Source organism: Taudactylus pleione, unplaced genomic scaffold, assembly GCF_031769625.1.
Source record: "Taudactylus pleione unplaced genomic scaffold, aTauple2 ptg000331l, whole genome shotgun sequence".
NCBI lineage: Eukaryota > Metazoa > Chordata > Amphibia > Anura > Myobatrachidae > Taudactylus > Taudactylus pleione.
Window position 1 is genome coordinate 1,570,503 of NW_028284732.1, and position 21,238 is coordinate 1,591,740.

The 21,238-nt window shown below is 43.7% G+C and overlaps 1 protein-coding gene across 2 annotated transcripts; it reads right to left on the bottom strand.

Moving 5' to 3' along the window:
- Positions 1-4,276: 4,276 nt before the first annotated feature.
- Positions 4,277-19,302, bottom strand: PHOSPHO1 (phosphoethanolamine/phosphocholine phosphatase 1). Of its 2 annotated transcripts, none has more exons than XM_088443573.1 (2): positions 19,222-19,302; positions 4,277-14,611 (listed from the first exon to the last, which is right to left on the bottom strand). In XM_088443573.1, exon 2 carries the CDS (start codon positions 14,600-14,602, stop codon positions 13,859-13,861), a length of 744 nt encoding a protein of 247 aa, XP_088299699.1. In that variant the 5' UTR covers positions 14,603-14,611; positions 19,222-19,302; the 3' UTR covers positions 4,277-13,858. The 2 variants fall into 2 exon arrangements, with proteins under 2 accessions (XP_088299699.1, XP_088299700.1); XM_088443574.1 differs by lacking the exon at positions 19,222-19,302 and adding an exon at positions 18,829-18,893.
- Between the last annotated feature and the right edge of the window lie 1,936 nt (positions 19,303-21,238).

Genomic DNA, 21,238 nt, shown 5'->3' on the forward strand with positions numbered 1-21,238 from the left:
TCCATCTTCCACAACTCTTGGCTTGTGGATTCTGGAACATCTTGGCTCAGTACCATCCAGGCCTTAACCACTACAGCACTCCCACTGGTCTAGCCCTTACGACATCTCATACTTTCTTCCTGCAATTAGTACTTTTCAGCTTTCACCATACTTGCCTACCCTCCTGCTTTCTGCGGGAGCCTCCCGCTTTTAGGTGGGAGCTCCCGCTACCCCGCAATATAAAGGGAATCCCCCGCTTTCTTCAGTGCCCCGTCAGAAATCCGGACTGCGCATGCGCGACTCAGTCCGGATGTGACAGGCGCGGGGGATCTGAGATTGCATGACACGCTTGTGTGGACGTCATGCTTACTATAAGTCAACCACCGCGGGGTTGGGAGTGAGTAGCGGTGGCCGGCCGCCTAACCCAGCCCGATCTCAGTGTGCGCGGCAGTGTTCTGCAGTGGCAGAGCTACCTTTACAGCTACAGTGCCCTTCCTCTCCACAATCAATGCGGCGAGACCCGCTTCCTTCTCCGGCGGCAGCCAGTGCCACGAGAACAGAGCAGCAGCAGCAGAGTCATCATGTGTACCAGGTAAGTAACTGGAGACTGCACACTGGCCTGGGGAGGGGACACAGCTTCCAGAAAACACTGATATTATGTGGTATTATTATTATATAGTGGGAGGGGACTGTACAGTGATATATGATGGGGAATAACACAGCTCCCAGCACACATTATGTGGTATTATTATTTAGGGGGAGGGGACTGTACAGTGATCTATGAGGGGAAATAACACAGCTCCCAGCACACATTATGTGGTATTATTATATAGGGGGAGGGGACTGTACAGTGATATATGAGGGGGAATAGCACAGCTCCCAGCACACACTATTGTGGTATTATATAGAGGAAAGAGGACTGTTTAATGATATAGGACACATCCTGCACTGCTGCAACAGCATTGAGACACCAGCCAACACACAGCAACTGGACAGCCATTACTCTTGCCCGCAATCCCCAGCACCTGCATTTTGCAGTATACAACCCTGATCTCCCTTTATTGCTGGCCTCTCACCCATGAGTAGAAATAGATATGGTAGTGTATAGATCCCTTTCAGTAGATGTACCTGGAGTTGACGTAGAGTGGGGGCGGAAGTGCGGTTCCATGCCCATAAAGGACACCAAAAGTAGAAATTTGTTCGCTCGCCATGCTTCACTCGTCACAGGTTTATATTTCCCCTCCATGTGCACATGGATAGTAACTAATGACGTTGGACAGTGAGCGATGACGACAGGGTACATCTACTGAAGGGGATCTATCCACTACCAAATGGATTTGCAAATAGGTATAGCTAGACACGCCCTTTGGGCGGAGCATGGGACCCCCCCCTCAAAGGCAAATATTACAACCGACTATAATCTCCCTGAAACTAATTTTCAAAAGTAGGCAAGTATGGCTTTCACCTTATCAGTAATAGCCCAAACCATGCTCTGGAGACCATCTACTTTCCATCATGGCCACTGCTGCAGCATAACCCTTAATCAGGCCTCATCATCTTGCAGACTGCTATACCACACTTGACCCTACAACCAAATATCCCTATTGTCTCTCCTCATCCCCTCCCAATAGTGAGTTAGCTTTCATGGTCAGTGTCTCATTTATTTCTGGTCTCTGTCTTCCTCACTTGTTCCCGTCATTGTTTCTGGATGTGACGTGGGCAAGTTGCATTAATTCATGTTTTTCTGCATAACTATAATCATATCTGTCATGTCTGTCTTGTATGTCTTATACCAAACTTTTCTTGTTTGTATGCCATGAAATTTGACCATCAATTGCATCTGTGCACTCTGTAGTCTGCTCATACTGTCTCCCTGTCTCTCCTTTCTGCATTACTCTGAACAGCATTGTAAATTCTTTGTAGTCTTTTAATTAAACCCTGGTGATGATGAGAAACTGACAGCAACATCATTTTAGGTAAACAGATATTTCAGCAACAAATATTATAAGGGCACAGTCATGCCCTTATAGTAAGGCTTAATTGGAAAAAACTGAAAAGCTATAGGAAGTACCGAGCTAAAATTTGGCATGGACGGGTAAAACTGTCGCTTGGTGTTGCATGCCAGATTTCAGGGCAAAAAAATAAAGGAGCATTTGGGAGTAATCTAAAGTTCCAACTGTCAGTTTTTTCTGACACTCTCAGTTAGGAAAACTTTTCTGCTGTTCTCTATGGGGGATTTTTGGGAAGGCATAACTCAGGGTAGGGGGCAAATTTAGACTTTGGGTTCGTTTTATTAGGGCGCTTTTGTAACTGGGTAGGGCCTTTTAGGGATCAGGTTTTACAGTTTATAAACTATTACCTCACAATTGTGCCATTATAGAGATAGAAGCTTTAATTCATTGCGCAGCCTCAGTAGGAGCCTTCAGCAGGTGTACTCACTGTTGCTTCACTTGGGTGCACCAAGATGGCTGCCTTTGCCGGCGTTAGCAGCAGGTCGACCCGGCAACGGCAGCGAGCGGAAGCAGTGGCAGGGACATGTCGAGTGGGCATCAGAGGCGGTGGTGGAGCGTGCGGCGGCGGCCTGCAGGACCAGGCATCTGTGCGGGTGTTGGTGGTGGGCCTGGGTCCGAGAGGATCCAGTCCCTGCCAGCGAAATAGGCTGAGTTCGGCAGTGGAGCCCATTTAAAAAATGGTGCCTCAGTGCAATTTTTGAAATTCAAAGATGGACACCGCGAGCCAATCACAGCTTGCAATGTCATCACCACGCCCCCTCAGCTAGCTTATACAAGTCAGCACGAGGAGGCGGCATGGCAGTCTGACGGCAGGGAGGCAGCAATGAAAAGCTGCCAAAGAAAGATGCCAGAAGTCCTAGAGGGCGGCGGCCATGCAAAAGTGCTGACAGGCTGCTGCCCACTAGGTGAAGAGAACACCAGAAGTCCTAGGGAGGTGGCATCCATGCAAAAGAGCTAATTGGCTGCCACCCCCTAGGTGAAGATGCCCGAAGCCATGTCAGGTCGGGGCCCGCCAGGCAAAGACACCCATGCCCTGGTGGGTTGGCGCCCGCCAGGAGAGGACACAAAGCCCTGGGGTGGCAGCGTCCACGAAAAAGAGCTTAAAGGCCACCGCCCCCCGGTGAAGGTGCAGCTCAATAACTTATGTTTAAAAATCGGTGCACTGTGTTTATTTTAATATTTCTTTTACAGGTGTACTACAGATACCAATGGGCCCTAAATGCCCCGCTTGCTGGTACTTGTGGTTCTCCAAGTACCAGCATGCGAGGGAGGCTTGCTGGGACCAATAGACAATATTCTTTCAAATGCACCACATTACACAATCAACCCGGCACCCACCACCCAGGGGTGACGGGGATAGCCCCGGGCTATCAGCGTAGGCCTGGGGTGCCCTGGAGAGGACCCCTTTTTTGGAGGGGTTGTCTGCTCTAAAGGGATCCTCGGCCTGGGCTAACTAGTGGTCAGGGTAAATGTTTAGGTCGGGGGACCTGGTGGATGGGTTCCCCTGGCTGTGGCATTATCCCCCCTGCTGGAAAGAGCTCGCTGCTGGTTATGGATAATATAGGGGATCCCCCATGCTTTGTCCCCTGTATTTCCAAAACCAGGACCGGCTTGGCTGAGCCCAGTGCTGGTTATACTAAACACAGGGAACCCCTATGTCTTTTGTTCCCTGTATTTTGACAACCAGGACTTGCTCTAAAAAGCCTGGTGCTGGTTTGGTGCCCTCTGTCCCCCCAAACCATGCCACTGTTTTCCACCCATCTGCATCACTTTGTTCCTCCCCCCTATCCGCACTACTGTTTTCCACTCATTTGCATCACTTTGGCTCTTCCCCCTCTGTACTGCTTAATCTTCCCCCCTCTACACTCCTTTGTCTCACCCATCTACACCGCTTTGTCTCCTCCCCCCATCCACAGACCTCTTATCTAATCTGCGCAACTCTATCTTCTGCTCAGACCTCAGTTGCATAGACTGCAGGTGTGTATTCCAATGAGCACACAATTCTGTGAATTAGCAGCTCCACCATTTTGTGAGTGACAGCAATCTCATTCTGTGAGAGTGCTGAATCTGCCGTTAACCACAGGGTGTGATGGCATACCATATCTGTATTGCGCAAGGAACAAGCATCAGCCTTAATGACCGGAATTTCATAGTTTGAGTGGCAGAAATTTAATAGGTTTTGTGAAATTTCAGATCATGTCTAAGAAGCCTTAATGGGACATGTGAAAACGTAAGGTTTTCTGTCTAAGGAATTAATATTTGGATGAAAGGTATGTATCCTACAGTGTGTTATGGTTTTTAACAGTGCATTTTGTTTTTTGGGTTTCATTATTCTTTATTTATTTGCAGAGATATTTATTACTGTATGATATTTAACTTGATGTTAAATACATGGTCAAACAAATCCTTTTTATGTCACACTAAGTACATATCACATGCTGAAATATATATATACATATATCATTTTTCATAATTGCATTCATTGTGAAAAAAAAAATAGTTCATATGGCATAATATATTGCATGAGAGAAACTTGCTACCCTCCTATTATTATCTTTATGTATACTACCTGAAGGTGCACTGAGGATATACAAGAGACACTTTGATGCTCAGCAAGTCCAGTTAAAAGTTTTGTACATCCACCATTGCCAGCTATTGGTGACAGATTTTAAAAGAAGAAAAGTGAGCTGGAGGAAATAACCTTCCAACTGTCCTGAGAACAGTGCTGATATGAGGGCTCTGGGCCTGATTCAGACCCGCTCGCGAGCGCTGAGCGCTCACAAGCGGGTCGATGGTGGCCCAGTGCGCATGCATACGACGTAGCCGGCTCCCTTGTGCGCATGCTCGAGACCCGGATAGCGACGGTCAAGCCATCGCTCCGGGCCTCATACCAAAGGGGGCGTGCTGTCGATGTTGAGTGACAGCACGCCCCCTTTGGTGGGCGGGCCGGGGGCGTGGCTGCCCAGACGGAGGGGTTCCCATGGAAACACCTACCGTCTGGGGCCGGCCCCACTGACATCACAAGTAATGTCAGTGGGAGTGCTTTCGGCTCTGTTTGAGCCGAAAGCACTCTTGGGTTTGCGGCAACGAGACCCTACCACAAGGGTCTCATCGCAAGTCCGATGGTCTTGACCATCAAGACCATCATGGCCGCTCGCTATAGCTGTGGGTGGTCACCCACAGCTATGAGGGCCGGCCCTGATTCAGAGCGAGCGCTCTGTCAGAGCGTCCGGCTCTGAATCAGGCCCTCTGTCCCACTGTCCTAATCATGATGGGAACATTGGGTGGTACCCATCATGCACACTTGCCATTGGCACAAGAAGCAATGAATGGATTTTGGAGGGGAGCACAGTACAGCCTAGAGCTTGATAAGTTCTAAGCAAGCCCCCTTTGTGATGTGGCTACTTCCCCATTATGACATACCTTTCCAAAGTCACAGATCTGAAATTTTGGGAGCTAGTGTCATACTGGTGCTTGAAGGGCCCACCAGGGGAATGCAGTGGTAGGGGCCCATCCTTAAGGGGTGTGACCAGCTACCCACAGAGGCAGAACTACCCATTAGAGAGTGCATGGTCTGGGCCCCTTTATAAATATATAGAGCAAATACTGATAGCACATGCATGATAATGTACCAGATTGATAACTACAATGCATTGTAGTTGGAACAAGACCCCTAGAGGAGAGGGTGGGCCCTCAGCCAGTGGGGCCCACCAGGGATTTTCCATGTACCCCTGTGGGCCAGTCCGACTCTGCATATGTCTCCTTCATACCTCCCTATAATGTCTCTTTCATACTTCCCAATAATGGGTCAGTAGCTCACAACCATCATAGGCTGCCCTCTATGACAGTGAATGATCACCTACTATTTTCAAACCAATCACAAATAGCTGTCAAAAGCAACATTAGCAAGAGAAGACGTACAATCCCTAGAAATGGATTGGAGAGCCAAAGTGCGCCATAACTGTCACAGAGATTGGCAAATTGCTTTTCATATATTATATAATCTATACCAGTAAGGGAAAACAAAACAACCGTAAACGTTTCAAATCAATAATATATCTTTTTCACCTTTGCAACTTGCATGTTATGTTGAAAAGCTGCAGTTGTTATCTCAAAAAATGTATGCAATAAATGATAAGTTGTGACCTGCAGTTTGTGAATCTCATTTTAGTAAGACACATTGGTTAGGACAAAACATTCTCAATGAGAAGACACAAGATATATTATAAAATGAAAGCAATCACCATTAAGTGGTACAGAGTAAAAATATGCAGTACAGAGAATGTATTAGAGAAGTTATAGGGAAATGGTATATGGAATAATAGAAGGAATTATAAGGAAAGGTTTTATGGATAAAGAAAAGTGATAAAGATTATATGAAGTAATAGGAAGAAACTTAGAAAGTGAGACCAGAGGCACAGAAACGGGTGTTCACATCTCAAAGCTGATGTGGCAACGCCATCTTAAACAACGCGATGGTTACGATAGAATCATAACGGGGCATGCCCACATCCCACTAAGAATAAGGGCCCAATATTTTTATTGGTGCCCTTGAGAGAGAAGTGATTGGAGTAATAAAAGCTTATTATAGAGAAAGGTTATATAGAGCAATAGAAGGAGCTGCTTATATCCAGTTAAGGACATGATTTAATGGAAGATCATATGGAGTAAAAAGAGGAGTTAAAGGGAGAGGGAGGAATTAAAGGGAGAGGATGTATGGACTATTAGATGGAATTATAAGGAGAGGTTATATAGAGTAATAGGAGGAATTAAAGTGAGAGATTATATGATGTAATAGGAGGAGCTATAGGTGGAAGTTATGCAGTAATGGAGGCAATAATATGGAGCATTTCTATAGAGCAATAGTATGAGTTAAAATGAGAGGTTATATCATGTAGTAAAGGAGTTATAGAGGAAGGCTATGGGGAGTAATAGGAGTTTTACGGAAGGTTATATAAATAATAGAGGAGTTATAGGGAGATGTACAAAAAATGAGTTATAGGGAGTAATAGGAGAAGATAATAGTAAGTGGCCTACTTAGTCACTCCATGTGGTTCATTGCGGGGGTAGGAGGAAAAATTATTCTGAATAATTCCTTCTGCAATTAATTACTGCAGATCAGTTGGTGACCAATGCGCTGGGGAATTGGGGATAAAGGGGTGACCTGGATGGTGCATCCTGAGATAAAGTTCTTCCCTCTTCTTATAAGTAGAATTTTTCTACTTTTAAGAAGAGGTTTCATGGAGAAATAGGAAGTAAGGATCGGTTACAGTATAGGGAGAGTTAATATGGAATAATAGACAGAAAATAATAAGTGGAGCTTAAAAGAATATTAACATTAACTAATATTAGGTAACAAATACATATATAAAATGTATCAAAGGAACAAAAATTGTGAATAAATTGTATTAAAAAATGGGCTAAATACTTAAACAAAAAAGCACTATTTCCCATAGGCATATTAGGTCTACGGTTTCCTGAGGATAATTCAGTCTCATATTACCACAATAAGCTTAAATACTGACAAAATAAATTCCTGTTACAATTGTTGCCTCATAAGCATTATACATTTTAGTCCCTAATTCGATTTAAATTAAAATGAATCCTACATCTGCTCTAATTATTACTATAAAAAATAATTATACCCTGAATATAAGATTTTGATGGCACCTAAAACATATATTATTAGATTAATTTAGTGGATCTCTAGAGTGTGCTCTTGTCAAAGTAAGAGTCAAAATGAACACAATGCCACAAGCTGGGTTCAAGTCTACATCATGTTTGTGCATGTTATGATCGTTATTTGGTGCAAACGAAAAGTATAACACATGTGCATCAGTTATAACCAGGACTATTGTTCATCTGGCATCATCAATCTTGAATAAAGTCATAATTTACTCCAAGTGTGGCTGCATCATATGAGTATTGTGTAGTGTTTTAAAAGGATGTGTTTATGTTTAATTAATTAATAATTGGCTACTTGTTCAGTTTCCATATTTTCACTTAAAAAATAACCTGTTAAAGTACAATCAGAATTGTATTATATTACAATTAAGCAAATCTAAAATAATAATTTTAAAAATCAAGAGTAAAAAAAAGAGGTGGACGCAGTCTGGGTCGCTGCTGCGACCTCAGTAGCAGCAAATCTGACAAATTATGCAGATGCCGCAGTAGCCATCTTTGGTAAAAAAAGAAAGACACCCCCTGCCGGCTTCTCTGAATCGCTGCATGCGTCCAAAGGCGCAGCATCGGGGAAACATTGGCAACATTGCGGCGTCCATTGGATATCTGAGCAATCCTCAGATTGTCCAAAACAACTACCGTAAGCTGCCGAGGACACAGTCACTGGCTTCAAAATGCCCCCAAAACGTTTTTTAAGCATACTCCCCATTACCATCTCGAAAAGACAGCAACCTATCAATCAGGCTGCGGCTAACAACATTCTGCGACCGGAGCCGCAGCACCATCGCATGTGCCCTGCAGCTCCGGCACATGCACAGAAAAAAAAAAAACATTTCTCATTTGCGACCGAATCAGGAGAGTGTCCACCTCTGAATCAGTCCCTGTGTTACTTACAACTGAATGACAATTGTTAAATATACATTACATTGGCGTTTAAAGCCAGGTATTTTAACAATGGGTAGTGTAATACATTAATAAGATTAAACAATGTATTCATTACAGTAAAATACAAATACTTTCAATAGTGCATAAAATATTAAAGAGGAACTGTCACATTTGTTGGCAGGTTTGCTTTAATTTATTGTCTATACCAAGCCTGTACAACAAAAAAGGGCAGATAGCTAGCTAGCTAATTATTATGCAAAGAGAATGGTGAACAGTTCTTTGTGTCTCTTCTACCAGCCCCCTGCTCCAGGGCAACATCTCTCAAAGGTGTAGGGCACTGCCACGGAGCAGTGACCATGATTGGCATGGTGTTTGGGCTATTTAGCATGTTAAATCACCTGATTAGCATACTAATCACCTAAACTACCAAGTTCCTCCCAGCCACAAGGGGCTGCGATTTTTTTGTATATCTTTTTGTGTGTACAGGCCATTTAAAGCTTTTTAAAGGTGACAGATCCTCTTTAAAGGGGCAAAGATTTAACCAAAATAGTTTATTTCAATAGTGCTATAGCCCATAGCACAGCTATTTGCTTTCATTGTGTAACCTAGGGCCTGATTCATTAGCAATCGCAACTACGATTACGCACGCAGACGGCCGATTGTTGCGTTCTGCGCATGTGGATGCATCGCAGTGCGTGAAGGTCTAACTGCAATCGGACTGCAGTGACTATGCAGACTCATCGTAGAGTGATTGACGGGAAGTGAACGTTTGGTGGTGGTGACGGGGGGAGGGTGGTCGGCGAAACCTAGGCATGTCCGTGCGTTTGAATGCTGTTACAGGGGTGTGCATAAATTAGTCACCGCGATATTGCCGATGATTGGGAAGACTTGCAAAGTATTATGCATGTGAGTAAGGGGAAGTGGGCGTCCTTATGTTAGGCTGCGACGGCATTGCGATTGCAATCATTAGCGTCATTTCTCAGTGAGACTGTGGGCCGCATTCAAAGCCGCTCGCAAGCAGCTCGATGTTTCTGGTCTGCGCATGCACCGCGTCCGGCGTGCGCATGCGTGAGCCCTAGCGAGCGACTGAAGTTCATGCGCACCGGGGCTCGCTACAAGACGGGGCGGTTGTCGATGGTGAGTGACAGCTCGCCCCGTTTTGTAGGCGTGTAGGGGGGGTGGTTAGGCAAACACAGGCGTTCCTGTAGGAACGCCTGGCGTATGAAGGCGGACCTACTGACATCACTAGTGATGTCAGTAGTGGACTTCCTGCTCTGATAGAGTAGGAAGTCCACTCGGGCTTGCGGGAGCCGACACCCTACCACAGGTTCTCGTCACAAGCCTGATGGTCGCGATAATCGCGACGGACTCCAGGCCGCTCGCAGAAGCTGTGGGTGGTCACCCACAGCTCTGCGAGTGGCTTGGAGGAAAAAAACATGCCCTTATTCACAGCGAGCGCTCGCCAGCTGCGAGCGGCTCTGAATCAGGCCCTGTGTGCGTAATCACAGCTGCGAACACAATAGCGATCCGTAATGAATCAGGCACCTAGAACAATGGTTTACAGACCTTTGATGCAGACTGCGGAGAAACCCCTAACCATTTACAGTACAGACATTGTATAAAAAACTACAATTCAATGCATTGGTTTATTTAATTAAAGTAAAAAAAAACCTATATCTTATTTTGCCAATTTGCCATATTAGATTATTGCTATTTAGCACTTTGATTGTGCTATTAACATTAGAATATGTACAAAATGTTGCACCAAATTGGCACTAAAGACATGTAAATAACCATAATTTTAACAGGAGTCACGGCTCTACATTTATCAAATTTGGTGAAAACTGTGTAAATGTTCTCAATTTATATGTTTAATAAAATTACTTTTTTTTTCTCTTGCACGTTTTTTCTCTTGTACCCGTTTTCAGATAGTTTTACTCAGTGTAGTTACAATGTACATTACTCATATTTTGCAAAATCAATGGACATTGTTTGCCAACAAAGCGTATAATTGCAAAGTGCAGTAACACGCAGATACTAATCAGACAAAAGCTTTGATTGGTGCAGTGCAAGTCAGATTGTTTCTTACATGCAACTGCACAAATGCATGTAGTAAGTAATGCTGGGTACACACTGGCCAATATATTGGCTGTTCAACTGATCGGCCAATATATCTGCTGGCTGTCGGCCAGTGTGTACAGACGATATGTCTGCACACCGCCCATACACACACAGCGGCAGCCGCAGGGAGGGGGGCGGCCCAGTCACCGACCTGCCTCCCTGCAGGTTTGACCCGTGACTGACGAATAGATGATGGCCGTTCAGTGTGTATGAATGACCATCATCTACAGATATATCTGCAGATCAATCGATCTGCAGATATATCTTTCAGGTGTGTACCCACCTTTACACTCTATGTGATTTTAGCCATGATGTGTGTCATAGCCATTCATTCTGCACCATTCACTGTAAGAGTAATTAACTATTATTTAAATACCCTTAAATATTTGATTCCTTCCATTTATTAAGAGCTTTGCAAACAGACATCTGCAAGATTCTGTTGAACAGAAGTGAATTATTTAATAGGAATTGTATCAGTTGACTTCATAAATAATTTCTTGCAGAAATTGACTATTAATAGAAAGAAAAGACAAAGGGTAGCACTAAACCTAAGAGTAGTACTAATGGAGTAGACTAAGCTTTAATCCCTCTTGTTAATGTACGTACACAAATTAAGTTTAAGTACAGCATATAAAAGATCACAGTCACCATGGTGTACATGAGAAATGTGTTGTTATTTATTTATGTAGCTCCATCATATTATTCAGTTCCTACCCCAGTGGTCCTTACAGTCTAATGGGGGAGATGTATCAAAGCTTGGAGAGAGATAAAGTGGAGAGATATAAAGCACCAATCAGCTGCTGTGATTTTACAGGCTGTGTTTGAGAAATTACAGTTAAGAGCTGATTGGTTGGTACTTGGGGCCTGATTCAGAGCCACTCGCTCGCGCCCGATGTTCTGCGTACACGCACGCTTCGTTCTGCATGCGCGCAAACTACACACTGCGATCGCATCCCTCTCGCTCGCCCAGCAAAGGCAGCCCAGTGAAATGAGTGACAGGAGAGGCCGTTTGTGGGTGGTAACAGGGGCAGGACACTAATAAATGGGGGTTGGAGATGCGAATGCAGGCGTGCCTGAGTGTTTCAACGCCATTTTCAGAGGCGTGCATAATTAACAGGTAGCGTCATAGTACACGTCACTTGACATTTTTTTACCGATTTCCTCGCAATGCTTGCAGTAGGGTATAGCTCCCACAAGCACTGCGTTAGCATACGATGGTGCTCGATGTACCAATGTCTTAATATAATTCCAGGAGATGACGTGTGATGGTGGGCGGCTCTGCTTTTGCAATTGGGCGTACGCTCACACAAAGTGACCGCTCGCTAAGGCGCGGTGGGCGTGCTTATGCCTTGGCGAGCGATCGCTTCCCATGGCGTCACTTTGAAAAATTTGCATACGCATCTAGCGAGCGTACGCAGATAGCGACAGGGTCTGAATCAGGCCCTTAATCTCTCTCCAAGCTTTGATACATCTCCCCCAATATCTCTTACACACACAGTGAATGTTTCATACTGTTGAAGGAAACCGAAGAACCCTGATAAAACAAATGTAACCATGAGAACATTCATACGCCACATAGACCGTGACCTGCTTGTAATGGAACTCATACCGCCAGTATTGTGAGACAGCAGCCACTGTGCCACCAATCAACTTGCATGTTAAAATTATTTTTTTTTGTAGTAAGCAATTTTACTAATAGATTTTACTTTCTATGCTATTATAGTATTTATATGGTGTCCACTAGAGACATTTGTGCCACCAGTCCTTAGAGATGAAATTTGGTGGCTATGTCCCTGGTTAAACATTGTGCTCTGAGATGATTTAATGAATGTGAGGCAAGAGACTCAGGGCCTGATTCAGACCCGCTCGCAAGCGCATAGCGCTCGCAAGCGGATCAATGGTGGGCCAGTGCGCACGCCACTGCGCGTGTGCGAGCCCCGGAGCGAGCGCAAAAAGCACTCGCTCCGGTGCTCGCAACAAACGGGGCGGCTGTCGATGTTGATTAACAGCTCTCCCCGTTTTGTAGGCGGGAGGAGGGGTGGCTGGGCAAACGGAGGCGTTCCTGCAGGAACGCCTGCCGTTTGTGGGCGGCTCTACTGACATCACTCGTGATGTCAGTAGGTGGACTTCCTGCTCTATTAGAGCAGGAAGTCCACTGGGGCTTGCGGCCATGAGACCCTACTGTAAGGATTTTGTCGCAAGCCCGATGGTCGCGATGGTCTTGACCATCGCCTGGCCGCACGCATAAGCTGTGGGTGGTCATCCACAGCTATGCGAGCGGCCAGGAGGCCGCAACTTAAAAACCAAGCGCCCGCCCTGATTCAGAGCGAACGCTCGCTTTTTGCGAGCGGCTCTGAATGAGGCCCTCATTCCAATATACTAATGTACATATAATGTGAATATATAATGTTTCATGTCCTCTAAGATAAATTACCACTTAGTTTAATATGGAACTTAATTTATAGGAAGCTGTTATGGTGACTATGACACTTATTATATACTGTGATTGGGGCGATCTACTCCATTAGGAAACCCCCTCTGTCTTTCCTTTCTGTGCTGTTGCAGCAGATGTTGGGTTCACAAACCCATAGAGCAGCAGGAAGTAAACTGTATTTGCAGGAGTGACATTGTTTGTGTACATCACCACAACCAAATAATACTTATTGACTGTGAATAGTGTTCTGTGCATTTTGCGTGGTCCATCCTGTATGACCCATGAAATCCCTGCTGTTTAGCTTTTTTCTTTTTAATTCACACCCCTACTCTTGTTATTCAGATACACCCACACTGCAGGACCTGCATTATAGTCTTTCTTTGTATGTATTGTAAAGGCTCTTGTTCTATAGAAGTTTGTGTATTTATAAGCTGCATCTTCATGCTTTAGCAATACATGTGAGCATGTTAAGTTAAACAGTAATTAACTTTCGTTCTTCAGTAAAGACAAATTCATATGCAATACTTAGGTCTATGGGTAAAGAGTGACAGAACAGTCCATCATACCCCACTGACAGGAAAAATTAGCATAGTTGAACACATGTAAAGAATCAACTTACAACCCCAAAGGAAAGAGGTTGGAAGTTTAAATAACTGCATAGTAGGATTGATCGTAAATATTGAGCCACATTTACCGGGCATATAGTCATTATTCTAATATAAAATGTTTTAATATTTCTCTATTCCTAGGACTTGTTTAGAAGTGCCTGAAGATACTGTGCAACCACATCAGCAGAATCCCAAGGGACAACTCTAGCTTTGAAGGCGCCCTTCTGTTTCTCTTCCATCTTTCTGATCAGTTTATGCATGGGATAACTTTTTCGAGGGAAAGCTACATCTGTGGCAGTAAATAAAACAGATGGGCAGAAATCGTTGGCTCCGTCTCCAACATACAACAGGTTTTCAAACTTTACTCCTTCTTGCGATCTTTCATTGAGGTACTCGGCCAGAATCTTCCTCTTGCACATGTTTGCTGGGCACTGTGAGCAGCTATGGGTATGATAAGGTCCTAGAGTCAAGTATCCACTCTTTTCCACATTAGTAGGGTTGCTAATTATCCTGCGGAAAAGTGACTCATAACCATAGTTTTTCAAGTTGCTCTCAATGCCAAACATATTAGCATCAGATATGAGGATGATCTCAAATCGATCTTGGTTCTTGGCCAGGAATCTGAAGAGAGTAGGCATTCCAGGTGAGAGTGGAATTTTTTCATACATAGCTTTGAGGTCAATCAACCTCACGCCTTTATCTCCAAGGTACTGAAATACCCTCTGCATGTACTGATTGTAATAGCCATCTTGGTAGGTCTCACGTAACCAGTCAGGAAGCTCCTGGTCTGGTGCAACCTGAATCACTGCATCATCACTGTTCTCATTGACAATTGTCTCATCAAAGTCGAAAACCAGGAGGTATTTTTGAGTGGCTGCCATCTTTGTCACCTGCATAAATAAATAACACATCATGTCACAGTCATTTAGCTGGATGAGCAAACAATTTTGCATGTTCTTCTGCCAGTTTTTTTTACGAAATACACAAAATGCAATTGTTTTTAACTTCACGAAATAAAGTGTAATTATAAATAAAAGTAGGCAAATGTGATTTGTCATACCTATATTAGCTAACTGCATATGGAGTGCAAGCAAAAATTCAAGGAACCTTTGTTTTTTTCTCAAAATTCTGGCCTCCATTTATCAACGAAGGTAAACACCAGCAAAATTTTTCGTTTAGTATCACTGTTATATAAAAAAAAATCCAATAGTATTTACCAATACATACCCCTCCGGCGAGGTCCAGCGAAGTCCTCGTCCTCGGCGAGGTCCTCCGCTGGGCTGCTGGCAGCCTAACGCTGCCACCGACGGGGGTCTTGTGAAATGTGCATGTGCGACGATCCATTTGCACATGTGCATGACACGGGGACTCGGCAGTGCCTGGAAGGCTTCGCTGAAGCCGGAAAGGCAGCACCACCACATCTCTCTCGCCATGTAAAGATGGTGAGAGTGATGCTGTGGAAAACAGCGGCGATCATGGCTGTTTGTTAAATCCGGAAAGGAAGTCATAACCCCTTAAGCGAGCACTAAAGTGATTATGCTTCGTTGATAAATGGAGCTCTATGTCTCTAACATTTTTTTACATCATTTATAAACTTTTTATGCTACTACAATACCGTGTTATGATTTTTCATAGTAGCCAATGTTACAAAAAATATATACATTTGTTTTATTGAGAATCAATGGGGGAAAATCACCAAAGGGCAGTTTTTTAATACCGAAGAGTTATGTTTTTTTAACTGCGATTTTTATATGGAAACTGGAAAAACACACTGCACAAAAGAGGTGCCTCCAAGAGGTGCGATAGCTCAATCTGCATGCTTCTTGACCATGATGCGGAGGCTCCGTGATTTTATTATGAGTGCGATCATTATGTATTGAATAAGAGGAAACAACATTAATGTTAATTTAATAAGACCAATATTATTTAATCAATATATTAGGGCCCAAACTAATGTTTCATTATTTATTAGAGCAATATTATTTATTAATTATATTAAGTTGGAAGTATTTATTGTTTTCAAATGGGATCAAAAAAAATATTATGATGGCGGAAACATTCTTATTTTATGATGTGGGCAACATTAATAGTAGCATAAAATAATAATTGTTGCCCCCGCCATAAATAATTTATTTTGTCCCCATAAGCCAACAATATTTTCAACTTAATATAATTAACAAATTATATTTCTCTAATAATATATTTATACATGGTTGCCCTCATAAAATAATTATTGATGTTGTGCATTCTCTTATTCAATACATAATGATTGCACTTATAGTAAATGTATTAAGCTTCCAGCATCTTTGTAGTAGTTTGTCGCAGACAGTGGATTTACAATGACCCCCCAAATTGCTAATTATTCATTCCAGTAGTTTGGAGGTCACAATTCAAACAACCAGCAAACACAATTTTTATTAAATTTAGCTCAATGTGTGTTCAGGTCATCTGGGCACTGGATGCCGGCACTCAGAATCCCGATGGTCAGAATCCCGATGCCGGCATCCCGACAGGGTTAGGATGCCAACACCTGCCGGTAAGTATCCTAACCCTCTCCCTACACCTAACTCTCTCATCCCACAGAAATATGTAGATTTCATATGAATTGGCGCTGCCCTGTAAACCAACAAAATGTGGTCCAATAGACAGTAAAAAATATGGATATTTATTACAAGCAAATAGAATTTGGATAAGCAAATAACAATAAGGTGCGATTATTTAACAACACAGCTCCAGCAATACTTGAAAGTTGATAGATATAAAATGCTTGTCATCAAATAAGATAGAAAAGTGCATATATCTGTGGATATATAGCTGACAAGAGATATTACTGCCAGCTGTCTAATATAAACAGAACTTATTCCAATATTCCTCAGATTAATAAAACACACACAGGTGTGGGCAGAGGGGTGCTGTCAAGCAGTTCCCTTAATACAAATAGCATTTATAGGGGTCTTAATAACAATAGTAGTTATAGGGTCTCAATTTAGTTAGCATAGTATATACTATGAGACAAGTAGAAACTGTAGTAGAGAAAGCTTTTCACACTGTACAACAATGAAATGTGAGAGTCAGTTTGTTAAACACACAAACACATTGCTATAGGTTTTTCATAAGCGTTTCGAAACGCTGCTGGTCTCTTTGTCAAGACATGCCAGCAGCGTCTCGAAACGCATTGGCGTACTCCTTGTGCTATCCGGACCTCCTGGCCAGTTACCCTAACCACCGCATCTGGTAAAGCCTGTAGGAGCCTCATGCAGGGTAAACCGGTTACTCTGCATGTTTTTCTTTCATCACCTGCGGCTCCTCTTCACCTCTTGCGGTAGGATTTTTCATCTTTCTAGACATTTGCTGTTTCGTTGCAGAATCATGCTAATTAATATGAAAAACCTATAGCCATGTGTTTGTGCATTTAATAAACTGTCTCTCACATTTCATTGTTGTACAGTGTGAAAGGCTTTCTCTACTACAGTTGCTACTTGTCTCTCAGTATATACTATGCTAACTAAGATGAGACCCCTATATCTACTATTATTATAAAGACCCCTATAACTGCTATTTGTATTAAGGGAACTGTGTGACAGCACCCCTCTGCCACACTTGTGTTTTATTTTATCTGAGGAATATTGGAATAAGTTCTGTTTATATTAGACAGCTGGCAATAATATCTCTTGTCAGCTATATATCCACAGATATATGCACTTTTCTCTCTTATTTGACGACAAGCATTTTATATCTATCAACTTTCAAGTATTGCTGAACTGTGTTGTTAAATAATCGCACTTTATTGTTATTTGCTTATCCAAATTCTAATTGCTTGTTATAAATATCCATTTTTTTTACTGTCTATATGACCACATTTTGTTGGTTTACTGGGCAGCGGCAATTCATATGACATCTACATATTTCTGCTTTTGACTCACCAGGTATCACTAGGGAAACCACTTGTCATATAGGGTTGCTATACTCACCCGTACTTATCCTTAAAACACCACTTTTATTGCACCTCTCACCCTGCAGCCTAACCCTATCCCTCACACCCTGCAGCCTAACCCTATCCCTCATCCCCTGCAGCCTAACCCTATCCCTCACCCCCTGCAGCCTAACCCTATCCCTCACCCCCTGCAGCCTAACCCTATCCCTCACCCCCTGCAGCCTAACCCTATCCCTCACCCCCTGCAGCCTAACCCTATCACTCACCCCCTGCATCCTAACCGTAACCCTCCTCCTTGTGCCTAACCCTAATTATCCCCCTAGTGCCTAACCCTAACCGTCCCCCTAACCCCAATACTTACCGCCGGGATGCAGGCGGTCAGGATTCCGGCGCCGGCATCCCTATTGCTGGGATATAAACTGCATCCCCTACATACAACACACAATAATAACATGGCAAATTACACACTTTGAAGCTAAGCAGATACTTTAAGAGCCAGGAAAATGTGTTCATCTATCTATCTATACAAAACAAGAAACACAAAAAACAAAAGGATAAACTGAAATTTTGTTTAAAAAGTGGGAATTGAGGAAGCAAATGTTTTCCCAATGGGCTTATGAAACTACGACTCTGTTTATAAATACAGACATATGCCGAGACTTTTGCCTAAAACACAGCTGCAATTACCTTGCCTAAATGTTACTACACACAAATCTCTCAGCTGTACCAGGAGTATATATCTCCAGTATCCCTGTCCCCCAATGATAGAGGGGCTCTGAGCCTGCCTGGGACACACAGTTAACCCTGCTGTCTGTCACACTGACTAGATGGTTAGCAGAGTACAGCTATGCTAGGCACACACTAGTACAATTACTTCAGATGCGATTCTTCTTACGATTACACTTACGATCCTGAGTGCTGCTGCATATGCATATGCTGCAAAGGAGTAGAGAGGAGGAAAGAAAGAGGGTTAATAAGAAAAGGGGAAGGAGTGTACAGGAGCTGGTGAGTAAATTAATCTCTATGTCAAGGTGCAGCGCAGGACGCAAGCAGAGATCACTGTTACCACCGGGCTGCTCGAGGTATCCGAGGTCTGGGCACCTTACTGTATATAACACCATCCTGGTCTATAGTACACTGTTATCACAATTACTAAGGGTGCAAGACACATACCACCAGCCATTATTAGTTGGTAACAAGCTCAGTTCATTTACTACATGAACATTCCAACTGCAGCCACATTGTCATTGAGGTCAGAGTCATCAATACCCTTCACTAGCCCCCTGCTGCAGCAAGTGCAGGTTTGATCCCCTACTCATTCAAGCACCGTTCAAGTAATGTCACCATCCGGTATATTTAGTGCTTCTCCCATCACTGCCCCTATACTGTCACATATTGGATCATCCTCCCCTGTATTCAGTGGTCGATCCCACTCCTTGCTTTGCCCTCTAACAAATTAACCCCCTCGCTCCCAAAGTGGTATCTTCCCGCATGTGATGATAACGTGAAGGTCAGAACAGTTCAAGTCATGTGCAGGGGTGAGGGGGGATGTCAGGGCTATCTTACGTTTTTTGTCTGGACGGCTCCTCTCTCCTCCCGAACAGACGATGTCCTGTCGGTCACTGTTAGCTCGCCCGATATTTTATATCAAGATGAGAACCGGCTGCATCACCTCGCGTCACACACAGAGCAGCCTATGGGGGCTTGTGCTGGTGATCAGAGGACGCCGCAACAGGGCGGGGCGACAAGCACCCCACGGCAACATGTCCCGCCCACTTCCATTCACAAGCTGCCATGTGGGCAGGGAATGCCGCTGTGACAGACGCCCACCGCCCGGTCACACCCCCTTATCTTAGGTAACACACGGGCCGGGCAGCGCAGCAATGCTGATGCCGCCGAGTGTCGGGGGTTATTGTGGGGTGATCATCAGCCACCTCTAGCAGAGTCCAGGCCGGGCTGAGCCCATGTGTACAGAGTCCCCGCTTCCTGGGCAGCGCAGTGGCCAAAACTAGTACATTTACTGCCAGCAGCAAAGCCCCATTCTCCTTTGTAAGGGAAATATAAATAGTGGTAAACGGTGGTTACTATGTTACAGATATCCCGCACCCCACTAACATGGTTCATGTCTGAGGACTAATATTTCACCTTATTCTGCCACTTTTTGTTTCCATATATTTTAACTATTGTAGAGATAATGTTAAATACAATTATTAGTGACAAACTAATGTCCCAAGTGGCAGGATCCTGAGGGCTGATCAAGTTCTTTCTGCTTTTAACCGGTTTATCAGTCAGTTCCTCTCCCTCCCCATCCCACACTCCCTCCTCCTCTCAGCCCATCCCCTTATCTACATGTGGGACTAGAGAGATAAACAGCACACTGCATAGTGCATCTATTCCTCCAGCAGTTGGACAGTGACCGATAATCAAAATGTGTCTTATCTCTGCTAATAGGGCATCGCTTTATACATTGTAGGGGTTACCGTCAGCGTTAAGCACAACTGTGGGGAGGCACATTTAAGAAAGCCTTAATTTTAGAATAAATATTTTTTTATGCCAAACTGCTTAAAGTTTATTAGTTTAATTATTAAAAAAAATATATAGTTTATTAATACATATACTTTACATCATTTCATGTTTGTTTACTGCATGTGAGTAAAACAAAGTTGAGTTTTGAGTTCTGCATAACTTGGCCCTTTACCTGCAGAGGTGGATCAGGGGCATGCAGATGCAAGCTATACACACATGGGGCTGTTTAGGACATCTGTTACCTCTGCCAATGACTTGATGTAAACATACTGTAGGTGCTGCTGATGATAAGTCTTTTCAATAAGTAAAAAAATGAAATAAAAATCATCCCTACCCTACTAAAAGTAATAACCAGCAGCAATGCTATAGACCGGGCTGTCTACCAATAAAGAAGGCATCCAAGGACCATGGGATACCCCTGCAAAGGTAGCAAACACTATAACCTGTTATTCAGCCACTCATTCACTGCCTGATGATCTTGTTAAATGTTTAGAAATGTGATTAACTACTTTATCTATGCTATCAAAGGGAGAGTTTGCCTTTCATTATTGCTTACACTATTGCTGCTGCTGCATACACACGGTCAGATTTTGTTTCAGATATGAACGATAACGATTGTAAAAATCGTTCAATCATTCATATCTTTGACATGTGGATCATGCATCGGCGAACGATGCGCGTTCCCACATGTCAGATAACGATCTCTGAAATCTCATGTGTTTGCAGCCAGATTTTAACGATTTCATTCATTTTAATACTGTCAGAAATCATTCAATCGTTCATCTGACAAATCTGACCGTGTGTATGCACCATTATGGTGTTTACACACGTAGCGATCGTCCTGCACCCTCCCTGGTCTGCTGGATGATCGATATCGATCATCTAGCACACCACCAACTCACCCACGGCTATAGCGACCCACGATCAATGATTGCGGGTCCCTATAGTAACCTGCTCGATATCAAGCAAGTTGACCTGCATGCACCGCCGATGGACGATATCGCTATCGTCCATACATGGCCCCACATCGCTGGGCGATGGTGAGTTGGTGGGGACC

Bases quoted from the DNA above. Each gene is read 5' to 3' on its own strand.
- PHOSPHO1 (XM_088443573.1), bottom strand. From the start codon at position 14,602: ATGGCAGCCACTCAAAAATACCTCCTGGTTTTCGACTTTGATGAGACA.